Here is a 27,388-nt window from a genome sequence, read left to right as displayed (position 1 = left end):
TTTACAGCACCGGTAAGAAACTAATACAACGTAAAGAAGGATATTATTTTTTTTCTTTTTAAAATTGAGGTATAGTAGGTCCTTGGGTTACGTCGGAGATCTGTTCCTATGGCGCAACGTAACGCGTTTTTCGCTGTAAGTAGGAACCCACCTACATAAGCACCTACGTCACTCACATGGAGCACATACACAGCAGTAACGAAATAGTAAAAAAAATTTAAAAGAGAACAATTCCTGACCTTTACTTGTGGTAAATAAAAAACATAAAGCACACATGTACGTGCGTTGAGTCTGACGTAACCTGACTGAGCACACCCTCGCCTTTCTTCCCTTCCTCCCTCAGGTGAGTTACCATTCCTTCCTCTCTCCCAAACTCTTAAGGGCCCTTCCTTTGCCTCCATAACTTGTTCCTAAGCCCATTTCTTTAACAAATTGATTCTTGTACTTCTGTGATTTTATAAATGTTCTTATAAAAAATTGAGGTGTAATTGACAGTTAGTTTCAGCTATACAACATATTAGTCCAATGTTTGTATATGTTGCAAAATGACTTCATTCTCTCTGTGGATTTTGGACATGAGTAAACATAGATCTAACACAACCAGCTCAATCCTAGCGGAAGACTTGTTTTTCAGATGGAATTTTAACAAACTATATCCTAAGTATTAAAATTTCACATGAAACTAATTTTCATCTTCCCACACAAAAAAACACCACACAACATTTTTGTGGAACCACACGTCTGTGGGTATTTCTACCTTCAGGATAAAGGCAATCAGATTAAGAAAAAGTCTAATCACAAAGGAATATAAAACTATTTATTAACCACTGTTCACCAGTATTTACAATAAAGTAAACAATATACAGTTGGGTAACATTCTGTTTACTACAAAGCTATTGTTTTTCCTGGCTTTTGTTGAACCAGTACCCCCAATACTGAGACTGAGCCTACATGTAAAGACTGAGTTGGAGTAAAGAGAAAACATGCAGACCAAGAGTTTAGATTACAAAAAGTTTGTTCACCAATTTATTCCAGCAGGCCCTAAATTGCCAAGGTCTCTAACAATCTGATTAGGTATTCATGAATAAAGTCTCACACTTTCCATGACCCTAATTTTTAGCAATATAGCACAGGGATTTAAACTTCTTGTAAAGGAACATTTTATGAGGTGAAACCTTTAAATAAGTGTTGCTTACCTAGTTAAAACACACCAGGGTTTGCCTAGTTTTCCCATTTGGGTGAGGAGCTTATTGGCAGTGATAAAATTTTCCTTTCAGGGGTTTTGCAAATAAACTTGCATTTATGATTGTGGCTATGGATTCTGATGTCTACTTTAAATTGTCCAATTTAAACTGCTTACATTATATATATAACTGCCCAATTAATTACAAATTATCTAATTTCAAAGGTTAAAAGCTTCAGGGAAAATTTCAATTTAACTTCAAATGATTTTTTTCTTAGGTTGCTGAAAATGATGGCAGCTCAGAAACAAGAGCTTATCTATGGTTGTGAAATGGTTTTGTTTTGGTAAAAAAAAAGAAAAAAAAAGAAAAGAAAAAGAAAACCATTTACATATGTATACACACCTACCCGCCCCTCCCAAATAAACAAAACCCCCACAATGATCCTTAGGCACATACAAATTCTGACTGAGTAATGACTATGCAGATTTCTCAACATTTAGAGAAACTTCTCTAATGCAGAGGAAAAAATACAACAATATGGTATCAAATGTTCTTTTCTGATAAAGGAAGCAACTACAGAAAGCTTTTGTTCAAAGTAACCAGTGCTATAGATGCAACCCCCCCAAACAACTCCCCAGCACTACTTCAAAACAAACATATCAAACTTGATTTTCATTATAATGTAGTTCTTTCTTCACACTAATAAATCAAAAAAACCAAGACCCAGATTTTATATATATGTATAAATATATATAAAAAGCAATGCAAACAATTATTGGGCTTCGTCTTCTGGACAAGAATGCCAAGTTAGTCTTTCTTCATAGAAAGCAATTACAATTTGGGGACACTTCATATTTGCCTCTTTTGCCAGCACTAAATCTGCCTCGTCGGAATCTTTCCTGTTGTGAGAAAAAAAAAATTCAGTTAAAAATCTAAACCCTTTTTGTCAAATGAGAACGGCTCCACACATCATAATTTAATCAGATTATTTAAAAATTCAAGAGGATTATGAGGTACTTGTGCTAGGGTTCCAATAAAATTTCATTTTATAAAACAGGTCAGTTTGCTAATATTTGCTTTGAAATATCATTAGCAAAAGTAAGTAGAATCATCCCTTCAGCAGATAATTATTCTCTATCTAATGATGAAAACTATAAAACCCTTTCTACATAAAGCCTCACAGAAGAAGAAGAAAAAAGCCCATTGCCCTGGCTGGGTAGCTCAGTTGGTTAGAGCATCGTTCCAATATGTTAAGGTTGCAGGTTCGATCCCCTGTCAGGGCATTTATTAAGAATCAACCAATGAATGCATAAATAAGTGGAACAACAAATTAATGTCTCTCTCTCCCCCCACACCTCATTATCTGTCCAAAAATAAAAAAAAATAAAGCCCATCTATTTGTACTTAGAATATAAGAGTAATCACCCACACACTTACCATTTCATGAGAAACATTAACTCTCCACTGCTGTCTGTGGCACCAATTATTCGTTCAGGATCCAGACCTCTGGCAAAGCCTCTTGGCTTATCAGCCTGTTTAAGAAGTTAAATGATTATTTGCATATATGTTTCCACACAGCAAATTAATAATATTAACTTCCAATTTGTTTTTGTGACATATAACTTTTAAATAAAAACCTTTCAATAGTGAAACACACTCATTTAATTCAAAACACATAATTTCTATTAACTTTACAAGCAGGAAAAAAAAAAATCTGGATGTCTAAAAGTATTCTGAATCATAAATTAAAACAGACAAACTAATACCTTTATTTCTGATAACTTTAATAATTATAAATCCTTAAAGTTAACATTTCAAATCACTTCTAGGAATTAGCCTACATTACCTATATTTATGAAGCACATATAAAAATAGAATCATCAAAATAGTAAAATCCATAAAACTTAAGATTAATCAGTATTGTAAGCAATCAATCTGAATACTAAGAAATCTTATAAAATACTTCCTATAAACTAGTGATTCTCAAAGTGTCCTCTGAGGGGAGGGTTCTTGGGAATCCCTGAGACTTTGGGGTGTCCATTTATCCATAAGGTCCCCGCTTTTCATGTACTTTTAACTTCTTATTGTCTTCATATGCTTCCACCAATCATAACACAGCAAATCAAATATAGAACTGTCTACTTAATATTAAGCCACACATTAAAACAATTTGCAAAAATGTAAAATGACATGGTTCACATTTAAAGTTATTTTTCATGAATAGTTACGAACATGCAATAGATTTTGTCATTCTTGAATATATACATACTCTGGAAATTTCTATTTTAATTCCTACTATGGTCATTTATAGGTATAACCCATATATACCAAAGTTCTTTGGGATCCTCAATAATTTTCTGGAGACCAAAGTTTAAGAGCTGTTTATATCAATAAATCCTTTCACCCTATCCAGACTTTTCACATCAATATCCCGGACTCTGAAGTCAGATGCCTAGGTTATTTAGAATGGTTCTAACCCAGCCGTGGGCAAACTACGGCCCGCGGGCCAGATCCGGCCCGTTCGGCTGTTCTATCCGGCCCGCGGAGCTGAAAGAGCGGAGGGTTCTCTTGCTCTCCCCTCGGCTCCTTCACCAGCAGCAGTGTTAACATGGCAACGTCGGGAAACACGGCCGCAGCTCCTTCTTCTGAGTGGGCGGATTTATATCCCCATTCAGTAGAAGGAACAACCTCTCAATCTTCCAGAGGCTCCTTATAATGCCCGCAGACGCGTCCCCGACATCACCCTGGGAATGCGTAGACATGTTATCGTGGTGATGTAGGGAGACACGCCCCTGGAGAGCACCGTATCAGAGCCTTTCTGAGGTAAGATTAAGAGCTCTACTCAAACACAATTTTTTCCTGTTCCTACATGCTGTACATCACAATGACTTGTTAATAAAACAACAAAGACTTTCAGCTTTTAGGGCTTGTATCCACTGCAGTTTTTTTTTCCCACTGCGGACGCGCGCAGCAGGGAAAAAGACACACAGAGGACATGTCACACTAGCCATGCTGCGGCTGCATTGTTTTGCTGATACGGATGCGGTATCAGTAACGCTACCATGGCCACTAACCGCATGTGTTAGCGGCAAAACAAATGCATTTTGCGCTGCGTTTGCCTCTCCCCCTTGCGCTTGTAAAAATGCGTGCTACATGGCATTTGTGTTAACATGCACCACTGCACATTAGCATCAACGCTGGTGTTAAAATGTTTGAAATGAATAAAACTATTGAAATAAAAAAAAAAGACCGTACCCTTTTATGTAATGATGTTTACTTTGAATTTATATTAGTTCACACAAACACTCCATCCATGCTTTTGTTCCGGCCCTCCGGTCCAGTTTAAGAACCCATTGTGGCCCTCGAGTCAAAAAGTTTGCCCACCCCTGTTCTAACCTGTACTAGCTGCGTAGCTCTAGGTAAGTTAACCTCTTTGTGGTTTAGACTATCCCCCAAAATAAAAGAATTATATCAGCTATCTCAACAGACTTTTCATGTATATGACATGCAAATTAAGTCTAGAAGATTGCTTGGCACAATGTAAGGGCTAAATGCATGAAAATTATTGTAATTAAACAGTACTTCTGTAGAGCACGTGGTTGACTTTTAAATTACATACAGTAGTCCCCATTTATTCACTCACAAAAGTATGTTCAAGACCCAGTGGATAGATAGTACTAAAACCTACCCACGTTTTCCCCTACACAGTTACCTATAGTAAAGTTTAATTTATAAATTAGGCACAGTAAGAGATTAACTAGTAATAAAATAAAACAAAACATTGTAAAAGTTATATAAATGTAGTCCTCAAAATATCTTATTGTGCCGAAACCGGTTTGGCTCAGTGGATAGAGCGTCAGCCTGTGGACTGAAAGGTCCCAGGTTCGATTCCGGTCAAGGGCATGTACCTGGGTTGCGGGCACATCCCCAGTAGGGGGTGTGCAGGAGGCAGCTGATCGATGTTTCTCTCTCATCGATGTTTCTAACTCTCTATCCCTCTCCCTTCCTCTCTGTAAAAATATCAATAAGATATATTAAAAAAAAAAGTGTTTAAAAAAAAAAATCTTATTGTACTGTAGTCACCCTTCTAGTGATGATGTGAGATGGTAAAATGCCTACATGATGAGATGAATGATGTAGGCATTACGATGTAGCATTAAGCTAGTAATGAATGACCTTCTGATGATATGTCAGAAGGAGGATCATCTGGCTCCAGGTGATCCTGGATCATTGAGCCATGACGATGTTGATGGTTGGATGTCAGGAGCAGAAAATGTTGGTTGGGGAAATTCAGTATTTTTGGAACTCAGTTGACCACAGGTAACTGAAACCTTGGATATAAGGGGACTAACATATACTGATTCTTAACATTTGTTACTTTTTTGTTTTGACCGCTAAAGTATCCAAACCAAATCTATAGCCAACCTCTGTTTCTCCTCTGTAAAATGGGGATAATACCTGTAATCTTAATAGAGATGTCATGAACATTTAATGGATTATCTGTAAAGTATATGGCATCTAGTTCAAATGATCAAATTTAAAATATAAAGATCTTATCAAGAAATCTGTATTGTATGTTTAGTCCCCAAGCCTAAATACCAGTTAAGAACAAAGACCCTTTCCCAAATTACCATGTCCAGTACAAAGGGCAAATATAATTTGTTTTGAAGCTGAAAGCAAGCAGAGTTGTGATTTGCCTAAAGCCACAGACAACAGTTAGCAAAGATTTGAGCATGTAGTGAATACTAAACCAACTGCCTCAATTCATGCCAATAAAACAAAAAATGTTATTATCAAGGATTATGTCAAAATCAAAGTATCATTGGCATTATTTTGATAATGGAAAGATCACATACCAAAGTACTTTCTTGTGGTCAAAGCTGTTAAATGGTCAACAATCAGGATGAGCTATGTTGATTGTTTTCAAGGACTGCTAGTCTTGGATCATAGGAACCATACCCACGAATCTACCCAAAATAACACTAGCACAATTTAAATTAAGCCTTTTATAAAACATTTAAATGATATTTTAAAAGCATTACAGTCTTAAAAGTATCCTAAAAGTATTTTAAACATCAAGCCATCAATCTTTTACAAAAAGCCAGTTTGGTGGGCAATATTTTATACTTACAGCATCTCTTTTCTTCTTTGATTTGCTATCATCAGATTCACTGTCAGATAAAGACTTTCTTTTTGTGCCATCTTTTTCTTTACCAGCTTTTTGAGAATTAAGAAATGCTTCAATTAATTCTGGACAATCTAAATTTTCTTCAGGTTCCCAAGTATTGTCAGCACTGCATTCAGTTAAAAAAAAGTTCATTCGATTAAACATGGTTTATCACCAGCATTCAGATTCACTTACTAACCACTTGTTCCCTATCCCTCACATTCTTGTAACACAATGTGATCATACTTCCCTTAAGTCTTCTTTCACAGTTCCTATCCCAGGGGGCAATCTGCTATATTACCCCCAGGTTAACAAAACCTGATTCTACCAGAATAACTGGAGCTAATATTTTTCCAAATTATGAAAACAACCCATTAAAAAATGTGAATTCCTAATTCCCACTGTAAATTACTTTAATAGATTAATCAGAAGATACATAGAGTTAGGGCCTCCAATACTGTGGTTTAAAATAATTCTGAGGCATTCTCAAACATGAGATAGAACCTCCAATTTCTGCTGAGTGCTCAAATTGGGAAATTATATAAAGGAGGGATTACCGACAGAAAGTTAAATCCAGCCTTCTGTTTTTTACATTTTTAATTGGTTGGAAAAATATTTCAAAATGAAAATTATAAAATTCGAATTTCAGGGCCCATAAACAAGGGCTGGAAAGAAAACAAAGTATCAATTACCAAATGTGAAAGTACGATCATCCTTCAACAGTGATAGGCTTGCAAACTTTGTGTGGTCTGATCCAAAAAAGCCTTTACACAAACAGAATGAAACTAATCATTTTAAGAGATGCTGGGAAAGGTGCTATTAACCTCTGTTTTCAACTTGGCTTGTTGATTCAGACTTCAAAATTGGCAAACCTAAATTAGAGGGTGAAGGAGGACAAAAGAGCTGAAGTGGAGCCTCCATTCTGCAGGGTTCTTTTCATTACAACCTTCTGTATTACCTAACACACAGTACCACACGTAGTAGGTTCTCAATCAGACTAGTAGTAGCCTTCAGTTTGGGGAGAAAGGGAAGCGTTAGTTTCCTAACATTTAATGGGTAGGACATAAGAGTTTTAATATGCCAGGAGGTTAAAATACAAACCAACAACAAAAACCAACTCTCTACCATATGAAGGTTATTAATTCTGGTTAAATCAAACTGGTTAAATCTAATTCAAAAATAGTTCAGGCTTATTTGCTTGGTTCAGCTATTTGTAGGAAAATTTTCTAGGGGTACATATGATAAATACTTGAACTCAACTAAGGGTACTTAGAAGATAAAATAGGAAAACCTGAACCTTCCATTCAATTCATACTTCCTAAACTGCTAAGGAGATTGCTTTAAAATTCGAATGGTGGAGATAGATTTCAGATAGTTGAAGCCTAATAATCTATCATACTCATCCCCATCATGCTCAGAAAAATTTTTGTAGATTTCTACCCATCCATTATTAATAGTTGTTCCCATGGAGCCTCACGGTTTTTGTAGTGTAAGACAGAAGAGAATCCAAGCACGTTTGCACATGATAAACATTAACAATGTAATTTCTGCATGCAAGTTATTCACAGGACAGCTAATACAAGCAGTTAAGAGAGCCACTAGTAACAAGGATCATGAGGAACCAGGGAGCTTAAAAAAATGCCCAGACTCTACTTCTTACAGAGATTTAGGATACAGTAAGAACTGGATCATAACAAGCACTTCTGTTTAATACCCACTGGTCTACACTATAGAACCTCCTCATGTAAGGAAGTGATGTAGATTAGGTATTCTAATTAATTAGTACAATAGCTACATTGAAATGCATTACATAGCCCTGGCCCACGTGGCCCAATGGCTGGGCGTCGTTCTGTGCACTGAAAGGTTGCCGGAATGGAGTAAGGGCCTGCTCTCATAGCGCTGTTTCTCACTCCCTCTCCTTTCCTCTCTAAACAATCAATTTAAGGCCTCACTGGTTTGGCTCAGTGGATAGAGCATCGGCCTGCGGACTTAGGGGTCCTGGGTTCGATTCCGGCCAAGGGCACACGCCTGGGTTGTGGGCTTGATCCCCAGTGTGGGGTTTGCAGGAAACAGCCCGATTGATGATTCTCTCTCATCATTGATGTTTCTATCTCTCTCTCCCTCTCCCTTCCTCTCTGAAATCAATAAACATATATTAAAAAAATAAAAAATCAATTAAAAAATACAACACACACAAAAAAAATTACACAGCACTACAATAATTCTATAAATTTGACGCTCCAAGGTAATCAACTAGTCTCAAATTTGCTTGGCTAACCTGTAGGCTAAGAACTTGGTTCCTTTTAAACAGAACTCTAACAAGATACCCTGAATTAAAGGAATTCTATAAATTTAAAGAAACCTATGGGAAAACTGATAAAAGATCTCAGGTTGAAAACAAGTTTTAAATGCCGCTTAAGTGCACTTAAACATAAAAGGGATTCACTCACTCTGTGAATCCTTTCCACTTCAGGAAATACTCCACCTTCCCATTCACTACACGTCGGTCCAATACTTTTTCCACTACAAATTCTTCAGGCTCTGCCTCTTCAACTTTTTTACTCTTTCCATTCTGTTTCTTTCCCATTTTTTGCTAAAACAAAACAAATAAACAAATAAAAAAAGAATTATAAAATATCTTGTTTTTTGGATACATTTTAAAGGCTAAGTTAATTGCTTATATCATTGTTGAATTTGACACCTCAATTTTTACTTCTATATCCCAGGGTAGACACTTCCTGGGGTACTCTCTACTGATAATATATATTACTGAACAACTGGAACAAAGCTATAAATGCTGTCATTTCAAGATGTCAAAATGCTGGATCAATTTAATTGTGGGAAAAAAAATCCTTTTTGGTTACTCAAAAGTCTAAATTGGGCCATGGCCAGGTGGACCAGTTGGTTGGTGTGTTGCACCATACACCAAAAGGTTTCAGGTTCAGTATGCGGTCGGGGCAAGTATAGGAGGCAACCAATCAATGTTTCTCTCTAAAATCAATAAAAACATATCCCTGCGGGCGAGGATTAAAGAAAAAAAAAAGTCTAATTTAGTAGCCAACAAAATTCACTTTTAGCTTAGTTTTCTTTTTTAAAAGTATAACACTATTGCCAAAACCGGTTTGGCTCAGTGGATAGAGCGTCGGCCTGCGGACTGAAGGGTCCCGGGTTCGATTCCGGTCAAGGGCATGTACCTTGGTTGCGGGCACATCCCCAGTGGGAGGTGTGCGGGAGGCAGCTGATCGATGTTTCTCTCTCATCGATGTTTCTAGCTCTCTATCCCTCTCCTTTCCTCTCTGTATATATTTAAAAAAAAAAAAAAAAGTATAACACTATTTAAGAGAAGCAGGAAACCAAGCCCAAATCAGTTTTCTAATAATTCAAACAGATTTTTTAAAATATATTTTATTGATATTTTACAGAGAGGAAGGGAGAGGGATAGAGAGCTAGAAACATCGATGAGAGAGAAACATCGATCAGCTGCCTCCCGCACACCCCCCACTGGGGATGTGCCCGCAACCAAGGTACATGCCCTTGACCGGAATCGAACCCGGGACCCTTCAGTCCGCAGGCTGACGCTCTATCCACTGAGCCAAACCGGTTTCGGCCAAACAGATTTGTTATGAGAGGACTGAAAATGAGTAAACTTTTAAAACCCCACATAACTAGCCCGGCCGGTGTGGCTCAGTGGTTGAGTGTGGACCTATGAACTAGGAGGTCACAGTTCTATTCCCGATCAGGGCACATGCCCAGGTTGCGGGCTTGATTCCCCAGTGCAGGGCGTGCAGGAGGCAGCCAATGTTTCTAGCTCTCTATCATTGATGTTTCTCTCTCTCTCCCCCACTTTCTTCCTCTCTGAAATCAATAAAAATATATTAAAAAAAATAAAAGAACAGAAAAAGACAACAGAATACCAGAAGATTGCAAAAGAACATTTAAACTATGTAGTTATTTAAAGGTACAGACACACATTACTTGGGCACTGTACCCAATCAGATAATTTTCTGCTTCTGTGCAGTACAAGGAAGGTAAGCATGGTAGTGGGACAAATGAAGAAAAATTGGGTGTGAACAAAAGCTTATTAGACACTAATCCTAAATGACAAACAAAATAGGTCCATGAGGATAAGAGATGGACAGAATAAAGATGACAAAAATAAACACAGAAAATGAAAAGGATAAACCCTCAGACTAGATAAAATCACTTCATAAAGATAAAAAAATTGTGTACAACATCAATTCAATCCTATATAATAAAAGGCTAATATGCAAATCCCCAGAATGGTGGAAGGACGGGTAGCTATGATGCGCACTGACCACCAGGGGGGCAGACGCTTAATGCAGGAGCTAACCCCTGGTGGTCAGTGCGCTCCCACAGGGGGAGCAACGCTCAGCCAGAAGCTGGGCTCCCGGCAGTGGTGGGAGCCTCTCCCGCCTCCTGCCTCCACAGCAGGCAGAGCTAAGGATATCTCTGCCGGCTTAGCGGGGAGGGGGTCTAAATCATCAGTTGGACATCCCCCTAGGGCTCCCAGACTGTGAGAGGGCGCAGGCTGGGCTGAGGGACCCCACCCTCCCCCTGCAAGAATTTTGTGCACCAGGCCTCTAGTTTTAATATAAGCATCTCCTTGCTTTCTGTATCTATATTCAGCCTCAAAGTACCAAGCAATAGTTAGCTCCTTCCCCATCCAATATTCGGACATAGGTGACCATAAAGCCAATTCAATCACATACACTTTGGTTTACTGATTATGGAATTTGAATTCAATCCTGAAGGGGCACAGAAGATGCTTTGTGCTTTTCCCACTGATGGCTTTGATGAGAATCATGTGCACCATAGGCTCACCAGACAGGTTTTATATTTCATATTTCCCAGGATATTTCATTTACATGTGCACTCTAATGATGACACAAATTATAAATCACCAACTTGCTCTTCAGTGTAAAATTCAAGGGGAAAATGTACAAACCAAAACCAAATGTTTTGCTTTATTTAGATGTCAATACCTTTATATACTTAAGATTATTATTAATGCAATGTGTCAGAATTAAATACTGTGGAAATCATAACTTTGAATTTCATGATTCTCATGTGAATATCCCAGTGTTTTTTTAAACTTATAACTTGACTGAACGTACAATGTCTTTACACATTTGTAGAACTTTAAATGAAGCCTAAGAATAAAACTTTGGGTTTAAGAAACTGGAGAGAAAAAAGTTATCTGCTCATATGCTCCATTGTTCTCTCCTTACTGGATAGATGTGCAGTTGGGTTCATTTTGTATATTAAAAAAAAATGGCAATGATTCAAATTTAAGGCCCTTTTGTATTTTAGAGTAAGTTTGCAATATGACAAAGTGCCCAAAGTATTGGAAAGAATCAATGAGTTTTGTCCCAGTCTAACTGGGTATCTCTTCTTTAATCTGGGCAATACTACAAATACTTATTTCTCTAGAATTCAGTATACAGTGAGTTAGGTAATATGCCAATCAACAAAGGCTTTCCTGCTTTGTCCATACTTATAGTCTTCCATGTTACATACATTTGTGCACTTTTATTTCAAGATAAAAATCTACTCGTTAACATTCATACTGTGCTATACTCAAGTTTAGGCTCCCTTAACTTAATCAAAATATTAGGCCAAAAAAATAATCATCTCCATGTACTGAGTTTGTTTTTTGCAGCTAATTCTTCCCATAACACTGGGGGGAGAGGGCACTGGGGAATATAAATGGATGTAAATTTCTCAATCACGGAAATGCAAAGTTATAATTTTCAGAGGGAAAATTTGAGTTAGATCCTTACGTACTTTAGGTTTTCATTAACTTACCAATGTAGTTTTATTGGAGGCCATTTTTTATTGCAGACTCGAAGAGCTATTACTAGAAAAATGCATGACAGTTAAAAGGAAGTTTGCATGACACAAAAAGGTAGCTAAACAAGTGTCGTTTGGATTCCAACCGCCCTCTCCATGTATACAAATCCACTGAGCAGCAAACGTGAACTGCTGTGTAAGTTACTAGTAATATATTCCTGAGAGTCTATCAGCATTCCAACCAAGTGGGTCTAGAAACCTTATGGGGACATCGGTACTAAGACAGCTTTACAGGGCAAAAAACTGCAGACATTTTTTTCCAACACAAATCTCATTTACATCACACTCAGTATTTATTTAAAAATGACCAAATAGTTTGGTTCAAAATCAGACACAATTACCCAATCAAAATGATCAAGTATCGTGAATTTTCCCTCTAGGCCTCCTAATAGTTCTGAGAGTCGCCTAGGTAATCCTAACTTGGTTTCTTCTTGAAAGCCTTCCCTCTTTCCAGTCACTCATTAAAAAAACTAAATGAAAAACACGCCAAGATGCTTCAGTACCATTTGGTGCCACTTAAAAACAAACCACCTCCTAGGCACCTCCATCCGCTCCCCCTAAGACTCAGGTCCTCACCCGCCTCAGGAAGCCTAAGCACCCAGCCCCGCCCCCCCACCCCCACTCGGGAGCTCAGGCCTCGTGGTCAGCGCATCCGCGGGGAGAAACAAAGGCCGCGGCGCGGGGGCTCAAGGGCACTGCGCCACGGGGCCCGCGCGTCCGCCCGCCCCGGGCGGCCACGTAACGGAGCGCCGGCCGCAGCCTCGGGACAGCGGGCCGCGCAGCAGCCGGAGAAAATGCGCAGCCCTCCCAAAAGAGGCCCCCGTCGTGACCACGCCGGGGAGGGGGAGGTGGGCCTCACATTTTGATCAGAGATGGGGGAGGGGAGAAATAAATGCGCTTTGTCTCAAAATTAGGCGGCTGTCGCCAGTCTCTGCCCTCTCAAGGAATCTCAGCCCAATTACCGACGCCGGCCCCACGCCAGGCCCGCGGTGGGGGTCTCCCCTCGCCTCTGTGCTCCTCAACCCCACACCCCGCCTCGGGGTCGGGTGGGGATGGGTGGGAGCTGGGGACTGGATGAGGGGGGGGTCCCCAAGACGCATCTTAAGCACCACCTCCGTGTGATCGCTAGAGAGAAAGAAAGACACCGACTTCACCGCCTGCGTGCAGCTCCGCGTCCCGAGTCTCCGGCTTCTCCGGCGTCTCCGGCCCTGCGCGCCTTCAGCTCCAGCCACTTACGAGGGGGAGGGGGCCGGGGAAACGCGCGCGGGGCTGCGCCGCCAGAGGGATTGGCGCCGCCCACGCTAGGCGACAGCGAGGGGCGGGGCGGGGCGGGCGCGCGCCGGGGAGGGGGAGGGGCCGCGGGCCGCGCGGTGCCTGCCGGGAGTCGGAGCCCAGACCCAGGGGGAGGGTGCTGGCAACAGCGGCACTTACCGTTCGCGGGGTGGCGCCAGGTGGTCCCCGGAGGGGAGGAAGAGGGAAGGAGGGGCGAGGACGAGGACCAAGGTCTTCAGGGCGGGGACGTTTCGGCTTCGCTGCCGCAGCGCTGGCGCCAAAACCGGACTCCGCCCACTTCCTCGCTCTGGGGGTGGGTATCTCCCAATGCTGGGAGGTGGGTGGTGAAGAAAACTTAGCTGGGGCGGGATCGGGAACTAGGAAGGGTGCCCTGCGGCCCCCGAGACTGGACCCCAAAGATACTGACCAGGGTTAGGTTGGCGGAGCGCGCAGTGTAATTTGTTGACTAGAAATGGCTTTGGGTGTACCGGAAGGGGCCGAGTCTGCCCTCGGCTCCGGGGGAAGGGATGGGGGAAGGAAAAGGGCTGTGGGGGGCTACACAGATTTTCCCGGGGACAGGCCAGATGGGAGCACTATTCAAAGGCTTTGCTGAGGGAGTGGACCTCTGGGCTGGGGATTAAGCTCCCCCCGACAGCTTTAGTTTCAAATGGCGCGACCGTTTCTCACCTGCCCTGCGCTCAGGCGGGGGCTGGAACCCAGTTCCAGAGAGGGAACTGCGCCGACGCGAGCCTTCCGCAATTCACTGAACCGGTTTACGCAAGTGACGTCCAGCGCTCCCCTGGGCGGTAGGGAGGGCGAAGTACACATTCGGCGTAAGGAGGGCGTGGAGGGTTCCCGCCATTGGCGGCAGTTAGGGCGTTTACGCAACGCCCTGACGTAAAGACGCGTTGGTGGGAGGGAAGGTTCTAGAAAAGCGGCGGCCCCGGCTGGAGCGGCATTAGCAGCGGCGCCGGCTAAGCGTGCGGACGTGCCTCTAGCCTTGTTGTTTCTCCAGCGGCGGCAGTTCTTACTACAGCGCCAGGACGAGTCCGGTTCGCGTGCGACCGCGGAGATCTCTCTCATCTCGCTCGGCTGCGGGAAATCGGGCTGAAGCGACTGAGTCCGCGATGGAGGTAACGGGTTTGAAATCAATGAGTTCTTGGAAAGGGCATGGCGAGGCCGTTGGCGCCTTTGTGGAAGTCGGCCCCCCGTCTCGTGGGAGAGCGGCCGTGGAACTGGGCCACTTCAGAAGCGGTTGGTCTCTGGATATTGTCGCAGAGGGGTCCTTCGCGGAGGCCTGTTTGTGCAGCACTTTCCCCACCCTTCAGCCTCCCGGCGCCATTTCCCTTTGCTGGGGGTGGGGGATGGGGCTCTCCCACATGGCGGACGCAGCCCCGCTTTAGTGAAAGTGGGGCGTGGAGGCGGGAGTTGCTCCTGCCCTGTTACCACAGGCTGACTTGGGGGCCCCGGCGTCCCCGCGAGCGAGCGCTTCGCCGGGCCTGGGGCCCTCCGGAGCGAGACTGCGGCGCCTCCCCTCCCCCTCCCCCTCTCCCGGGAACCGGATTTGGCGGCCGCCATTTTCATTCCTCTCCTTCGTCGCCGCGTTTTTCTTTTTAACTGTCTGATTCTACTACTTGGACTCCCTTATCCAAGAATACAAGTGGGCAACTATTTTTATTTTTCCCCGGGCTGGTTTCATGCGGTTTTGAGGCGGATGCCGAGTGTTTTGGGAGCTTGGATCTGTTCAAGTCCTGCGCACCTCATTAGAGGCGCGCTCCCTTCCTCTCGATGAAATGGCGCCATTGCGTTCAGAGCCACAGCGAAGGGCGGGGGGGCGGGTGGCGCTGGTCGCACCGATGAAGAGCCTCGCGGTAAAGCGTTGAGCCCAGTTTTAAGGCGACCCCAAGCACAAAGGAAACATTTTGTTTTGCAGTGCTTATTTCTCTGAGTAACGGTTTTTTTTTCTGGTTTGCGGTGGCTAAAAAGCCAGTTTTGCATCCAATTTTACAATTAGAAATAAAACCAAAATTAGGACCCATCAGATTAGTACCCATTATGGGTAGGTGTGGGGAAGGTTATAGTTGGGGGCGTATTCATTTTTGAAAACTTTATTTTCCTGAAGGACTCCCTTTGAGTTCTATTTTTTGTAGTCTAAAAAATATTTTTCACCTGTAAATTTATTCTTTACTGGTTAAGACCATGCATTCTTACAAGTAAGAGGAAGTGAAATGGAAACGCTTATCCTTAAGACTTTTAAAAGCACGGCTCAGTCCTTCAATGCGGCTATTGCTGTAGATAGGTTTTTGGCTGGGCCGTTATGTATTTGAACTTTGTCACTTGCTTTTTTCATTTATGTTTGCAATCATGGTTGATCATTACATTGATAAGTATAAGGTCTAAAGCGAATGGGGGGGGTCTACCTGGGCATTTTCTTTGACCCTATGCTCCCTTGTAAAGTAAATTTGTAATCGATAGTGGACATCGGGTAAGTTTGGAGAAAACTGAGGTAAGTGACAAGCTTTTGCTTTTGTTAGTGATTTGAAAAAATTGTATATGCACTTTTTTAATCTCAGTAATTTACTTGGGGTTTAAAGCACCTATTTTTCTGACAATAGTGTTTTAGTAAGTAAAATTAGTTAAGAATTAATATATCAATATTCAAAGTAATCGTTTTAATATATTGACATTTAAATGTATTAGGAGCTAGTTTGATAATTTGTTAATCTTTAAATTTTTTTTCAGATTCCTGAAAGCAGTTAACTGAGTAAAAAAATGTCTGGCTTGCTTTATCAGTGTATTTTTTGTTAATGGGAGAATGTCATGCGCGCACTGCGAAGCCAGCCTGCATATAACTGGGTTGAGAGTTATAATGCTATTTGGGAATAAAACTTTCCTGTTGTACCGAAAGTCACATTAATTTGATCTTTTAGTTTATATTGTACATTCATGGCAGTTGGTCATGGACAGCAGACCTATTCTAATTTTTTAAAAAAAATTTACCTGAAAACCAATGATTTCTAATCCATGCTTGTCAGCTCCAAATTCAGCACTGATAAAGCAGCGTTATTTGCTTGCTGGTTTGTGGGGAGTAAGAGATTTCAGCCTAGGCTTTTATCCTTTTTGCTTGTAAAATTAGAAAAGCGTATGTTGTATAGCTTGTCAGATTTTCAATACGTTTGAGTTTTCTCTGTTTTTTTTTCCCCCCAGTGGTAGTAGTCACAGTGCTCATTTAAATATTTTTGTTAAAATTTTTGAAAAGTAAAATGATTACAGTGAATGTATTTTACTGACCTAATGGTTAGCCATATATTCAGCTTGTTTCTGAATTGTCAATTTAAGTACCAGAAATCGGAGTGCCAAGGAAATCATGGTTATTACTTTTTAAGATATAAGCAATCTTTAGATGGTCATAAAAATCAGTCCGTGTTGGTCAGAGTGAATTTTAAGGATATTTTGCTATGTATATTGAACATTTAAATTTTTACCCCAACCAAAAGTAGTTGGTAAGTGGGGAAAGGATTTTTTTCTTATTGCGATACATTAGAATCTCCACCAGAGGGAGCAAATGAAAGGAAACAAATCAGACACTTAAAACTAAATCGTAAATGGTAAACTATGGGTTGTAAAGAACCAACTATTTTTATATTTAAAATATTTAAACTGATTACTGTATGTTAAATTTTGTTCTAGGACATAGGGTTGAATGCAAATTCTGATGAGAATTGTTTAACTCTTCGATGACCAGGGAATAGATTTGCTCCTTTCTCTTCAGAAAGTATTTTTTTTAAGCTAAGTGATACTGAATTTATATGAGTTAATGTCAAGTAAGTTTAAATGAAGCATATGACTTTGAAACGTGTAGTACAGCTGACGAAATTTTTTGGTGTAACACAACTAATATACAGTTTAACATATGGTTAAAATTTGATGTAAGTCTTTTTTTTCCCTCCAGAAAACTTTAGAAACTGTTCCTTTGGAGAGGAAAAAGGTACTCTGCCAGCAGGTCACCTTATATTTAAGAATTTAAATTCCTGCATACAAAGAGAAAATGTAAATAAAAATTGAAATGGTGTTTTCCTTTGCAGAGAGAAAAGGAACAGTTCCGTAAACTCTTTATTGGTGGCTTGAGCTTTGAAACCACAGAAGAAAGTTTGAGGAACTACTATGAGCAATGGGGGAAACTTACAGACTGTGTGGTACGTTAAATACATAAAAGTGCCTTTATATACTAGTCCTTCAACTGTTGGGCTGATTTGTTTAAAATGCGGAGTGAATCCTGGAGAAAATAACAAATCTAGGTTCTTAATTTAAAAATGCTATTAATTGAACAGATAACTAGATCAAATGTTAGTTTCCCTTTGGTTTTAAAGGTAATGAGAGATCCTGCAAGCAAAAGATCAAGAGGATTTGGTTTTGTAACTTTTTCATCCATGGCTGAGGTTGATGCCGCCATGGCTGCAAGACCTCATTCAATTGATGGACGAGTGGTTGAGCCAAAACGCGCTGTTGCAAGAGAGGTGAGCATAGCTTAACTTCGTGCAATAAATGTGAAGAAAATTTTGTCCTGCTGAAGATAAATTTTGAAAGAGCGTAGTTCTTTTTATTTAGCTCAATTTAAGCTATGGTGGTTTTCCTAGAGTAGCTTATTTCCCAAAGACGAGTTTCTTATTCATAAGCTGTTGCGTTACCGTGTTTTACCATAGGATAGAAACAATTTATGGTACCCAGAGATGCTTTCAATCACATTTGGTTTCTGTGGTCATGATTTGACTTTTTCCCCCCTACCTACTACTACAGGAATCTGGAAAGCCAGGGGCTCATGTAACTGTGAAGAAGCTGTTTGTTGGTGGGATTAAAGAAGATACTGAGGAACATCATCTTAGAGATTACTTTGAAGAATATGGAAAAATTGATACCATTGAGATAATTACTGATAGACAGTCTGGAAAGAAGAGAGGCTTTGGATTTGTTACTTTTGATGACCATGATCCTGTGGATAAGATTGTGTGTAAGTGTATAAGCACTAGATGTATGCCCCTTTCATAGATTAAGTTTTGGGTATGTTAATACCTACATCTTTATTAAAAGGCAAACTTTAAAGTAATTTATAAGTTATAATTTATAGAATGCTGACTTATTGAAGTCTGAATTTTCCCTTCCAGTGCAGAAATACCATACCATCAATGGTCATAATGCAGAAGTAAGAAAGGCTTTGTCTAGACAAGAAATGCAGGAAGTTCAAAGTTCTAGAAGTGGAAGAGGAGGTACCTTTTAATTCCGTTTTTTTTTTTCTTTTAAAGATTTCTTTGTGTAAATGCTTTTTACTAATTAGGGCACTTATTGTAGGCAACTTTGGTTTTGGAGACTCTCGAGGTGGTGGTGGAAATTTTGGGCCAGGACCAGGAAGTAACTTTAGAGGAGGATCTGGTAAGTTTTGAGTTCTAAATGTTGAAGGATGAATATGCTTGATTGGAAAACTTTGATTAGAATCATGAAATCAGCTTAATTTTAAGATGGTATTCTTAACTTTTTATAAGTAGATGGGATATTCTGATTTGGCTAGGTAAGATAAGAGGTAAATCTTAAAGCTAATAAAGGACAATCAGCCCTAGCCGGTTTGGCTCAGTGGATAGAGCATTGGCCTGAGGACTGAATGGTCCCAGGGTCGATTCTGGTCAAGGGCACTTGCCTATCTTGTGGTTTTGATCCCCAGTAGGAGGCGTGCAGGAGGCAGCCAATCAATAATTCTCATCATTGATGTTTCTCTCTCCCTCTCCCTTCCTCTCTGAAATCAGTAAAAAATATATTTAAAAAAAAGACAGTCAATTACAGAAATTCTTTTTGTGGTCTTTAAGAACATTTTTAAAATGGCTTTACAACCACCTTAAAAAACTACCAAATAACCCTGAATAGTGAGTGAAAATACCATAGATACTTAACATACCTTTGTTAAATTTTTTTAAATGTAGACCAAGTAATTATCTGAATAAAATAATGTGGACCCCATTTAATGTCATTCTTGTGTAAATAAATGGAATCTCTTCAAGTTTGCCAAGTCCAAGCCCTTAAATTAGGCAGTTATCTTGACAGTGAGTTTTAATGAATTACACTTTGGTGTGTTTATTTTGAGGGATAAAGTACTAATACTAATGTTCAGCATAAAGGTAGATGGTTCCTAATCATCCATAGGTAGTAATAGAGAATATGGAGGAAAGGAAGATAAGAAACTGAATAGGGTATATTTATCATAATTTTTTTTCCCCCTAACAGATGGCTATGGAAGTGGTCGTGGATTTGGGGATGGCTATAATGGGTATGGAGGAGGACCTGGAGGTCAGTTTCTTTGATTTATGGGGCTTAAAAAGATTCAATCATGCTGTATGTTTGTCCAGTTTAATACATACATGAGCTTTTTCTGTGTCTTTACATTTTACCTTTGATGAAGAGCTTTAAGATAGTGGTTTTAGTCATTTGGCTTTTCCTTTATAATTCACACCTTAGCTTTCGTATAGCTGAAGAAAAGAGTATTCTTGTGGTATAGGATGCAAGATCATTTGGGTGAATTTTAAATGAGAATTTAAAGATGCCATACTGTTACTCAAGCAAAAGAATTAGACATAGATGTGATACTTTATGTATTGTTTCCCTGAAAAAGTATAGGGCATTAGATAGGATCATTATCAATATGTAAGGGGAATATATGTAATAACAATTAGACTGCTTTAATCCTTAATTATGATTAATCCTCAGGATAACTTCCCAAATGTCACCAAAGGAACATTTCTAAAATACACAAGGGTGCTCTTGGGTCCAGCTAAGGTTATGAGCCACTGTTACATATCAAGTGATAATATTAGATGTTGGAATACAGAAATGGTTGATACCTGCTGGCAAATTCCTAGTAAAGACATTTCAACATGAGCTAGCAAAAGACCGATTTTGTCACAAATTACACATAACTAAATTATACCTACATATTTCCAACTTTGCTTTGAAATCCAAATTAATTGCCCATCAGTTTGCTAATTTCTGACACCCCATTTCTACTCAGGTGAAGGGTGTAGTGAGCATATTATTAGGAAACAAATCTGAGTTGGGAACTTTGAATCTTTTGGACCGTTTAAGGTGATGAGGTGGCTCTTGTTTTATTAGCTTACACCTCATCTACCCTCAGAAACGTTAACACAAAATACAAGGTATCTTAAGGAGAACCATTAAAACCTTTAATTTCAGGGGAGAGCAGAGACACTAATAGGTATTTGTCTCTAATGGTTTTATCTAGTTGGTTGTGGGTGTGTACTCCCCACCCCCAGATGTTTAACAGGGATACTTTGTTCTGCCCTTGTGGCTATTCTAGAAGAGATTTCATAGAACAAATATATTACTTACAAAAAATATGTTTTGGAAATCTGGAAATGGGTTTGATAAGACAGTTCAAATGGCATTGAAAATATTAAGTAATTACTTAAAGGCTTATTTTATAATAGGTGGCAATTTTGGAGGTAGCCCTGGTTATGGAGGAGGAAGAGGAGGATATGGTGGTGGAGGACCTGGATATGGCAACCAGGGTGGGGGCTACGGAGGTGGTTATGACAACTATGGAGGAGGTAATAAATTCACCTGCAACCTTTATGTGGGAATTTGGAGTGGAATTAATGACTTTTAATGACATTTCTTTCAATGTTGTCAATAGTTGCCTTAAAATTGTAGAATTGTAGATAGGTGTTTTGAATTTATTCTGATTTGCTTTTTTGGGAGATTTGTCATAAATATTTGGCATGTATCACTGTTTAATGTTCGATTGTTAAATCTGAGGGTCATTATTGCAAAACTTGAATTTAAACTTTTTTTTTACAGGAAATTACGGAAGTGGAAATTACAATGATTTTGGAAATTATAACCAGCAACCATCTAACTATGGTCCAATGAAGAGTGGAAATTTTGGTGGTAGCAGGAACATGGGGGGACCATATGGTGGAGGTAACTTATTACATTCTTTAAGTCATTTTGTGGGGTTAAAGGAGAAGATTAGTCTTTGACATGATTTGAATGGGAAAGATAACATGCTCATGGTTTTAGCAGGGTTGGGGAACCTTTTTTCTGCCAAGAGCCATTAGGATATTTATAATGTTTGAGGGCAATACAAAATTATCAACTTAAAAAGTAGCCAGCTATATTTGGTCAAACATTTAGTTTACTCCCCTAAATGCCTTGCAGGGCCAGACCAAATGATTTTGAGGGTTGGAAGTTCCCCACCCCTGGTTTAAAAGGTCACTGAACTTCCCAGAAATAATTCAATTGTAACTTTAGCTTGGATTTGGTGTGATGGATGATGGTTAGGATGTTAAGTAGCATAAAATACAGGGTGGGGCAAAAGGAGGTTTACAATTCATAGGGAAAATAATACAATAATTATTACAAGAATAAATACTGTTTAGTGTACTCACAACTGTAACCCTACTTGTACCCCGCCCTGTATTTACAATTTGGGAAAGTAGGTTAGATATTTTGTGTGGGGGTTGTTTTTTTCCCCTTGACTAATTATATGAGAGCCAAATAAAATTGCCAAGCACATAGCAAAGTGTTAACGTTTGTTTGAGTTGTCTCTTTTAATGTCAATCACAAATCTTTATTCAAGTTTTTATGTAGTAGGACCAAATAGGTTTCTTAGGCATCTCAGTATTTTTTTAAATATACCTTCCTTACTGGCTCTAAATGATAACTCTCTTAAGAGAGTAGGTTCAGTAATACTGGATAATTTATCTCCAAATAATTAAGATAATTAGAAACAATGGGTCATGATCTGTTTTAAAGCCCATATATAGATTAAAGGTAGGATTAATAATTATGCTGATTATGGGAAATGAAGTAAGTTTGCTTTGTCCTGTTTTAGGAAACTATGGTCCTGGAGGAAGTGGAGGAAGTGGGGGCTATGGAGGGAGAAGCCGATATTGAGCTTCTTCCTGTTTGCCATGGGTAAGTAGCTTTTGAGTTTTACATTATTACTGTCTTGGGGAGACCTAGCTGTCAGGAGTAAAAGCTTTTTAGGATCATGTTATCTTTCCTTAAAACCTGGTTAGATGGATAATTTCATAACCTATTTTTTTTTTACTCTTTACTTCTGTTGAAACAGGCTTCACTGTATAAATAGGAGAGGATGAGAGCCCAGAGGTAACAGAACAGCTTCAGGTTATCGAATAACAATGTTAAGGAAACTCTTATCTCAGTCATGCATAAGTATGCAGTGATATGGCAGAAGACACCAGAGCAGATGCAGAGAGCCATTTTGTGAATGGATTGGATTATTTAATAACATTACCTTACTGTGGAGGAAGGATTGTAAAAAAAAATGCCTTTGAGACAGTTTCTTAGCTTTTTAATTGTTGTTTATTTCTAGTGGTCTTTGTAAGAGTGTAGAAGCATTCCTTCTTTGATAATGTTAAATTTGTAAGTTTCAGGTGACATGTGAAACCTTTTTTAAGATTTTTCTCAAAGTTTTGAAAAGCTATTAGCCAGGATCATGGTGTAATAAGACATAACGTTTTTCCTTTAAAAAAATTTAAGTGCGTGTGTAGAGTTAAGAAGCTGTTGTACATTTATGATTTAATAAAATAATTCTAAAGGAAATTGTGTAATTATAGACTTTTTATTTTAAATAAGTTAAGGAGTGGGTAGTATAACTAAGGTCCATTGCAAAGCTGTTGTATATTTGTGTAAGATAAATGCTGGTCAGATATAAGTGTGTTGTCTGCAATTCATCAGGATTAAATTATCTAGATAACTTAAGGGATATCTCTGCAAGGAGAAACACCTTTTTAGATCTTTTAGATGCTGCTTCTTCAATGCAAGGAAAGGAAATAACCCCAGCGAGGTACTCTTCAGGGATACAGGTCTAGTACAAGAAAACTCTTGGCGGCTACTAAGTTCAGCCAGTCTTAAAAATTGTGCCGTTTCTACAAAGCTTTTAACTACAGTAGTTTATAAGGATGCCAACGAAAGCTGAGGGTGTAGAGCAAATAGTTCTAAGCTTCAGTTAAACTTCTTTAGGTAAGATCTTATTTACTTTTCCTTTCTTAATTTTCCTCCCCAAAAGATAAACTAATACTCTTCAATGGTCTTTCAGTATAGTGGTTCTTAGTAGTTTAACATAGCTATAAATTGAGTTTAACAATTTACAAACTCAAGAGAATAATTTCATAAACCCTGTCTTCCAGTCTGTCAGTTAAATTATTTTGGTTGTGTTCCCCCCCTTCCCCCTTTCTTTCTTTCCCATCCCCCTCTCCCTCTATGAAGATTCAGGTGCTTAACATATCATTTTTTTCCCTGCTGGAATTTTAGCATTGATATGAACCATGGACAAGTATATTCTGCTGCCACAAAGACTGTAAAGTGCTTCATTTCAACAGCTGAGGCAAGCCAAGTGATTAATAAAGCTTTTCTTGGTTCCTTCAGTGGTGTTGGTAGTAAAATGGTAGGTAAAAGTTAGGCTGCAAGCTCAATAAACCATGAAATTTCCCATCGTTAACACCCATGTGTATTCACATTTCTTGGATCAAGCATTTTGAGAACTGGGGTTTTTATTAAAAATACATTTTACTTTATTCAATATGGTTCTAGTTTTACATGCTTATCAGGATTAGGCTAAGGATATAGGTAGGGCTAAATGGCTGAATCAGATTTCAGATAATAGTTTATATTTACAGTGTCTTTCTACATTATAAATCCTGTATGTATTTAGTACTAAATACTGGGGTATGAATGTGGTAATTCTTTCCCAATTCCCTATCTTGTAGGAGAGATAATAGGTTCGCTGCTGAAATTCATTTCTTAAATGTCATCAGAGTTTGATTGCCTGGCTTTATTGCCTTTTCAGGAAAGTGATAATCAGGGCATATTCTGCTGTATGCACCAGTGAGTCGTCTTTGATCCTAAGACCACCACAGAAGTTATTTAGGTTCTTTGGACAAACATGATAAACTTCTTCAGATACTTTTTTTTTCCTTTGGCAGGAAAGGTGTCTTGCTGCAGGTAACTAATGAAGAAGTGGTCAACCACAGAGTCTTCAAGAAATAAGAAATTCTGTACCATCTGAAAGTAGTTGTTGGTGCCTTCATTTTAAAAAGCACTCTAAGATTAAAGGGAAATGTTTTCTGATAAAATACAAACTTCATTTAGTATAGGTTCTTAATATAAAACCATTACAAGTTGAGTATTGTTTGTAAAAATAACATCAAATCAGCCAGAGAGATATAAATGTATCATGTTTTAAATTAGGTTTTGTGAGTAGACAGATTAAAGTTCTATTTTAAATATAAAGTTTATAAAATAAATACTTTTGTATCCAAATACTTGGTGTAATGTTTACACATAAAATGTGTGAATCTTGTTCTATAAACATTCAGTTGTCTGAAGAATTGCCATCCCTTAGATTTTTAAAGCAGTTTCACAAAACTGTACATATTGCCCTTTTTTTCAATTTTAATAGACATGAGAAAACCATTGTGGACATTATTGGCTGTCCCTAATAAAATGCCATTCTTTTATACACTATATTCAGCGTTGGAATGCTGCTATAGTTTTCTGGCTTTACCATGTGCGTCCAATATCCCTGGTGGCGTTTTTAAAAATGTACTGCAGGCTTTTAAACAGTGGTACAAATTAAGTGGTTATGCAAAGCACCAAGACACAAAATTTGTCATTCGTCATTCTAGTTTCTTAAAGTGGCTGCATTTTACACCGAGTATTGGGTAGCTGTCTTTAAAGGGTGTAAGTATGGTGGATAAAATTCAGTGACAGTGACTTTCTTTGATATTTACCTAAAATAACAAAAAGCATAAAAACATGAAAGAAATACCAAAGCTGTCTCATTTTCTTTGGTTTTGATAATATGAAGTATCAGGTAAGTTAAACTAATGATGGCTAACAAGAAAAGCTGTTTTTGTTTCAATAACTATTCAAGTAAACTGTCGAATACTCACCTTCAAATTAGGAAAATAACTTTGCAGGTTTCAGAAGTGTCTAGCTTGACAATTAAGTTGGTGGACCTTGAGGTAAATGAAGTCAGAAACCTTAAAACACCCAACCCTTAACAAACAGGTATGCACAGTTTTGGCTCAGTAGAGCAGCAGCCCACAGACTAAAGGGTCACAGGTTTAATTCCGGTCAAGGGCATGTACCTGGATTGCAGGCCTGATCCCTGCCCCAAGCAGGGGCGAACTACAGGAGTCAATGAGTCATTATTTCTTCCCTCTCACTCTGAAAATGGGAAAAATAACCTCGTGAGGATTTAAAGTGTTAATACCTAATAAACTAAATGAAGTGGCTATTGAAACAATATCCCTTTAGCACTTAAATAAGGTAGTTTTTCTATCAAGATTTCTAAAAGAAGGTAACGGGCTTTTGTTGCAGCATACCAAAAGTATTGCTGATAGGACAAAAATAGGTATAAAATACAATACTGCATAAGACCAATAAACTTGTGACCTCAGTATTTACATGTTAACAATTTGGAAGCAATTTACCTGATCCTGGTTGAAGGTCAAAATTGCATTGATGACAACTGGAAAGTTTCAATCCGATGGCATGACAGGGCTGGCAAGCTGGTTTTGGCTATTTTCTCCCATAGCAATCCCAAGAACAAGAATTATCAAAATAGGACCAATGTTACAAAGTCACACCATCTTGTATTCTGATTGCATAGTAGAAAGTTTTCAATCATTCTTGAGCAAGCATGATTACAGGCTGGCTCCCACACGGATCTTAAGAACTGGATCTTCATGTGAGATTTCCAATAACCCAGTTTGGTTTAGGAATGCAAGTCGAGTTGCCCTCTAAAAATTCTAACTAGTACTTGTACTAAATGTTTAATTTGATGTTTAAATTCAGTAATTTAGGGGAGGTTTCAAAATAAAGTTCCTTAGTAACAGCTCAAAAGTGGGTATGTGCCTTTTCAGAGAGAACACCAAAATATCCAGGGGTTCTTGTTGAGCTCAATATTTTTTGATTTTATATATATACTTGCCCCAAAATTTCATCTCGCCTATTGATCAACAGGACCACCTTTTGATGGGTGCAGGAAGGAAATGAGATCCCCAGCCTGGGATAGTCTGCCAGATTTCACTTATAAAGGGAGTTTTATGATGGATAATTTCAGGAATAATACTATATTTAAAGGAGGCAATAGTTCTATGTTAGAATTTAAAATGGAATTCTGGTTTGGGTCAATCAAATTGAGAAAGATGCTTCAAGGAAGATGCCAGAAAATGCTTCAAGGAAGCCAAGGGCTAACTGAAAACAAAGTTGCTCATTTTAAGGGTCTAGATATTAAGGACCATTTAAGGCTTGTTTTTAAACCTCATACCAAATTGTGAACACATTTTGTACAAATCTTGTTTTGATGGAATTGTTTCTCAGTTCAAAGTCTTAACTGCCTACTCATGTTAAGATTAACTGGTCTGGTTTAGCTATTAAAGAAGGAATGGGTCAATAGTTTCACCCTGTAAATGCACAAAACTTCAATTAGAAGTTGGCCTTTTGAAAATGGATGTTTCTGATGTCTGAAGCTGTATAGATGGGATGGATTCCTTTTTCTGATAACTACCCTCAATTCCAGAATAACTTGCATGTTAAGACTACTGAATTAGTAAAGCAGTTAAGTCAACCATTTATCATGTTCCTTAATCTAAATAGAGAATTCAAACTAAAATCTTGGAGATTTCCATTGCTAATACTGGATTACCAATGATGGTTGAGTAAGCAGCTTCAATTTTCTCACCCTGAATCAGTGACTGGGGTAACGGGGAAGTTTGAGGTTTGACATGACCTTAGGTTATAATGGACCAAAGTAACTTCCAAAGTGATAGTTTTGTTACTAAAGCTTGCTACACTACATGCC

General features: G+C 39.0%; 2 protein-coding genes across 24 annotated transcripts; one reads left to right on the top strand and one right to left on the bottom strand.

Annotated features, from left to right (window-relative positions):
* Window positions 1–798: 798 nt before the first annotated feature.
* On the bottom strand, window positions 799–14,271 carry CBX3 (chromobox 3). 2 transcript variants are annotated; one of them, XM_080663937.1, is made up of 7 exons: window positions 14,182–14,271; window positions 13,654–13,824; window positions 12,178–12,229; window positions 8,802–8,944; window positions 6,316–6,478; window positions 2,622–2,716; window positions 799–2,083 (listed from the first exon to the last, which is right to left on the bottom strand). In XM_080663937.1, the coding sequence occupies exons 3-7, from the start codon at window positions 12,199–12,201 to the stop codon at window positions 1,957–1,959; spliced, it is 552 nt and encodes a 183-aa protein (XP_080520063.1). In that variant the 5' UTR covers window positions 12,202–12,229; window positions 13,654–13,824; window positions 14,182–14,271; the 3' UTR covers window positions 799–1,956. The 2 variants fall into 2 exon arrangements, with proteins under 2 accessions (XP_080520063.1, XP_080520062.1); XM_080663936.1 differs by lacking the exons at window positions 13,654–13,824; window positions 14,182–14,271 and adding an exon at window positions 13,372–13,525.
* On the top strand, window positions 13,587–25,312 carry HNRNPA2B1 (heterogeneous nuclear ribonucleoprotein A2/B1). Of its 22 annotated transcripts, none has more exons than XR_013960354.1 (14): window positions 13,623–13,807; window positions 14,510–14,627; window positions 17,447–17,482; window positions 17,580–17,690; window positions 17,865–18,011; window positions 18,292–18,502; window positions 18,657–18,758; window positions 18,841–18,921; window positions 19,765–19,827; window positions 20,982–21,101; window positions 21,352–21,474; window positions 22,388–22,470; window positions 23,833–23,905; window positions 24,504–25,312. XR_013960354.1 is itself a non-coding variant. In XM_080663926.1 (13 exons), exons 2-12 carry the CDS (start codon window positions 14,622–14,624, stop codon window positions 22,447–22,449), a joined length of 1,062 nt encoding a protein of 353 aa, XP_080520052.1. In that variant the 5' UTR covers window positions 13,601–13,807; window positions 14,510–14,621; the 3' UTR covers window positions 22,450–22,470; window positions 22,628–23,127. The 22 variants fall into 22 exon arrangements, 10 of the variants coding, with proteins under 10 accessions (XP_080520057.1, XP_080520054.1, XP_080520052.1 ...); XR_013960355.1 differs by having other exon boundaries at window positions 23,833–23,965; XR_013960361.1 differs by having other exon boundaries at window positions 23,314–23,905; window positions 24,504–24,837.
* Window positions 25,313–27,388: the final 2,076 nt, after the last annotated feature.

The sequence above is a fragment of the Plecotus auritus genome (genome assembly GCF_963455305.1).
Source record: "Plecotus auritus genome assembly, chromosome: 4".
Lineage (NCBI taxonomy): Eukaryota > Metazoa > Chordata > Mammalia > Chiroptera > Vespertilionidae > Plecotus > Plecotus auritus.
The sequence above is the reverse complement of the archived record's forward strand: the minus strand, read 5'-3'. Positions and strand labels throughout refer to the sequence as shown.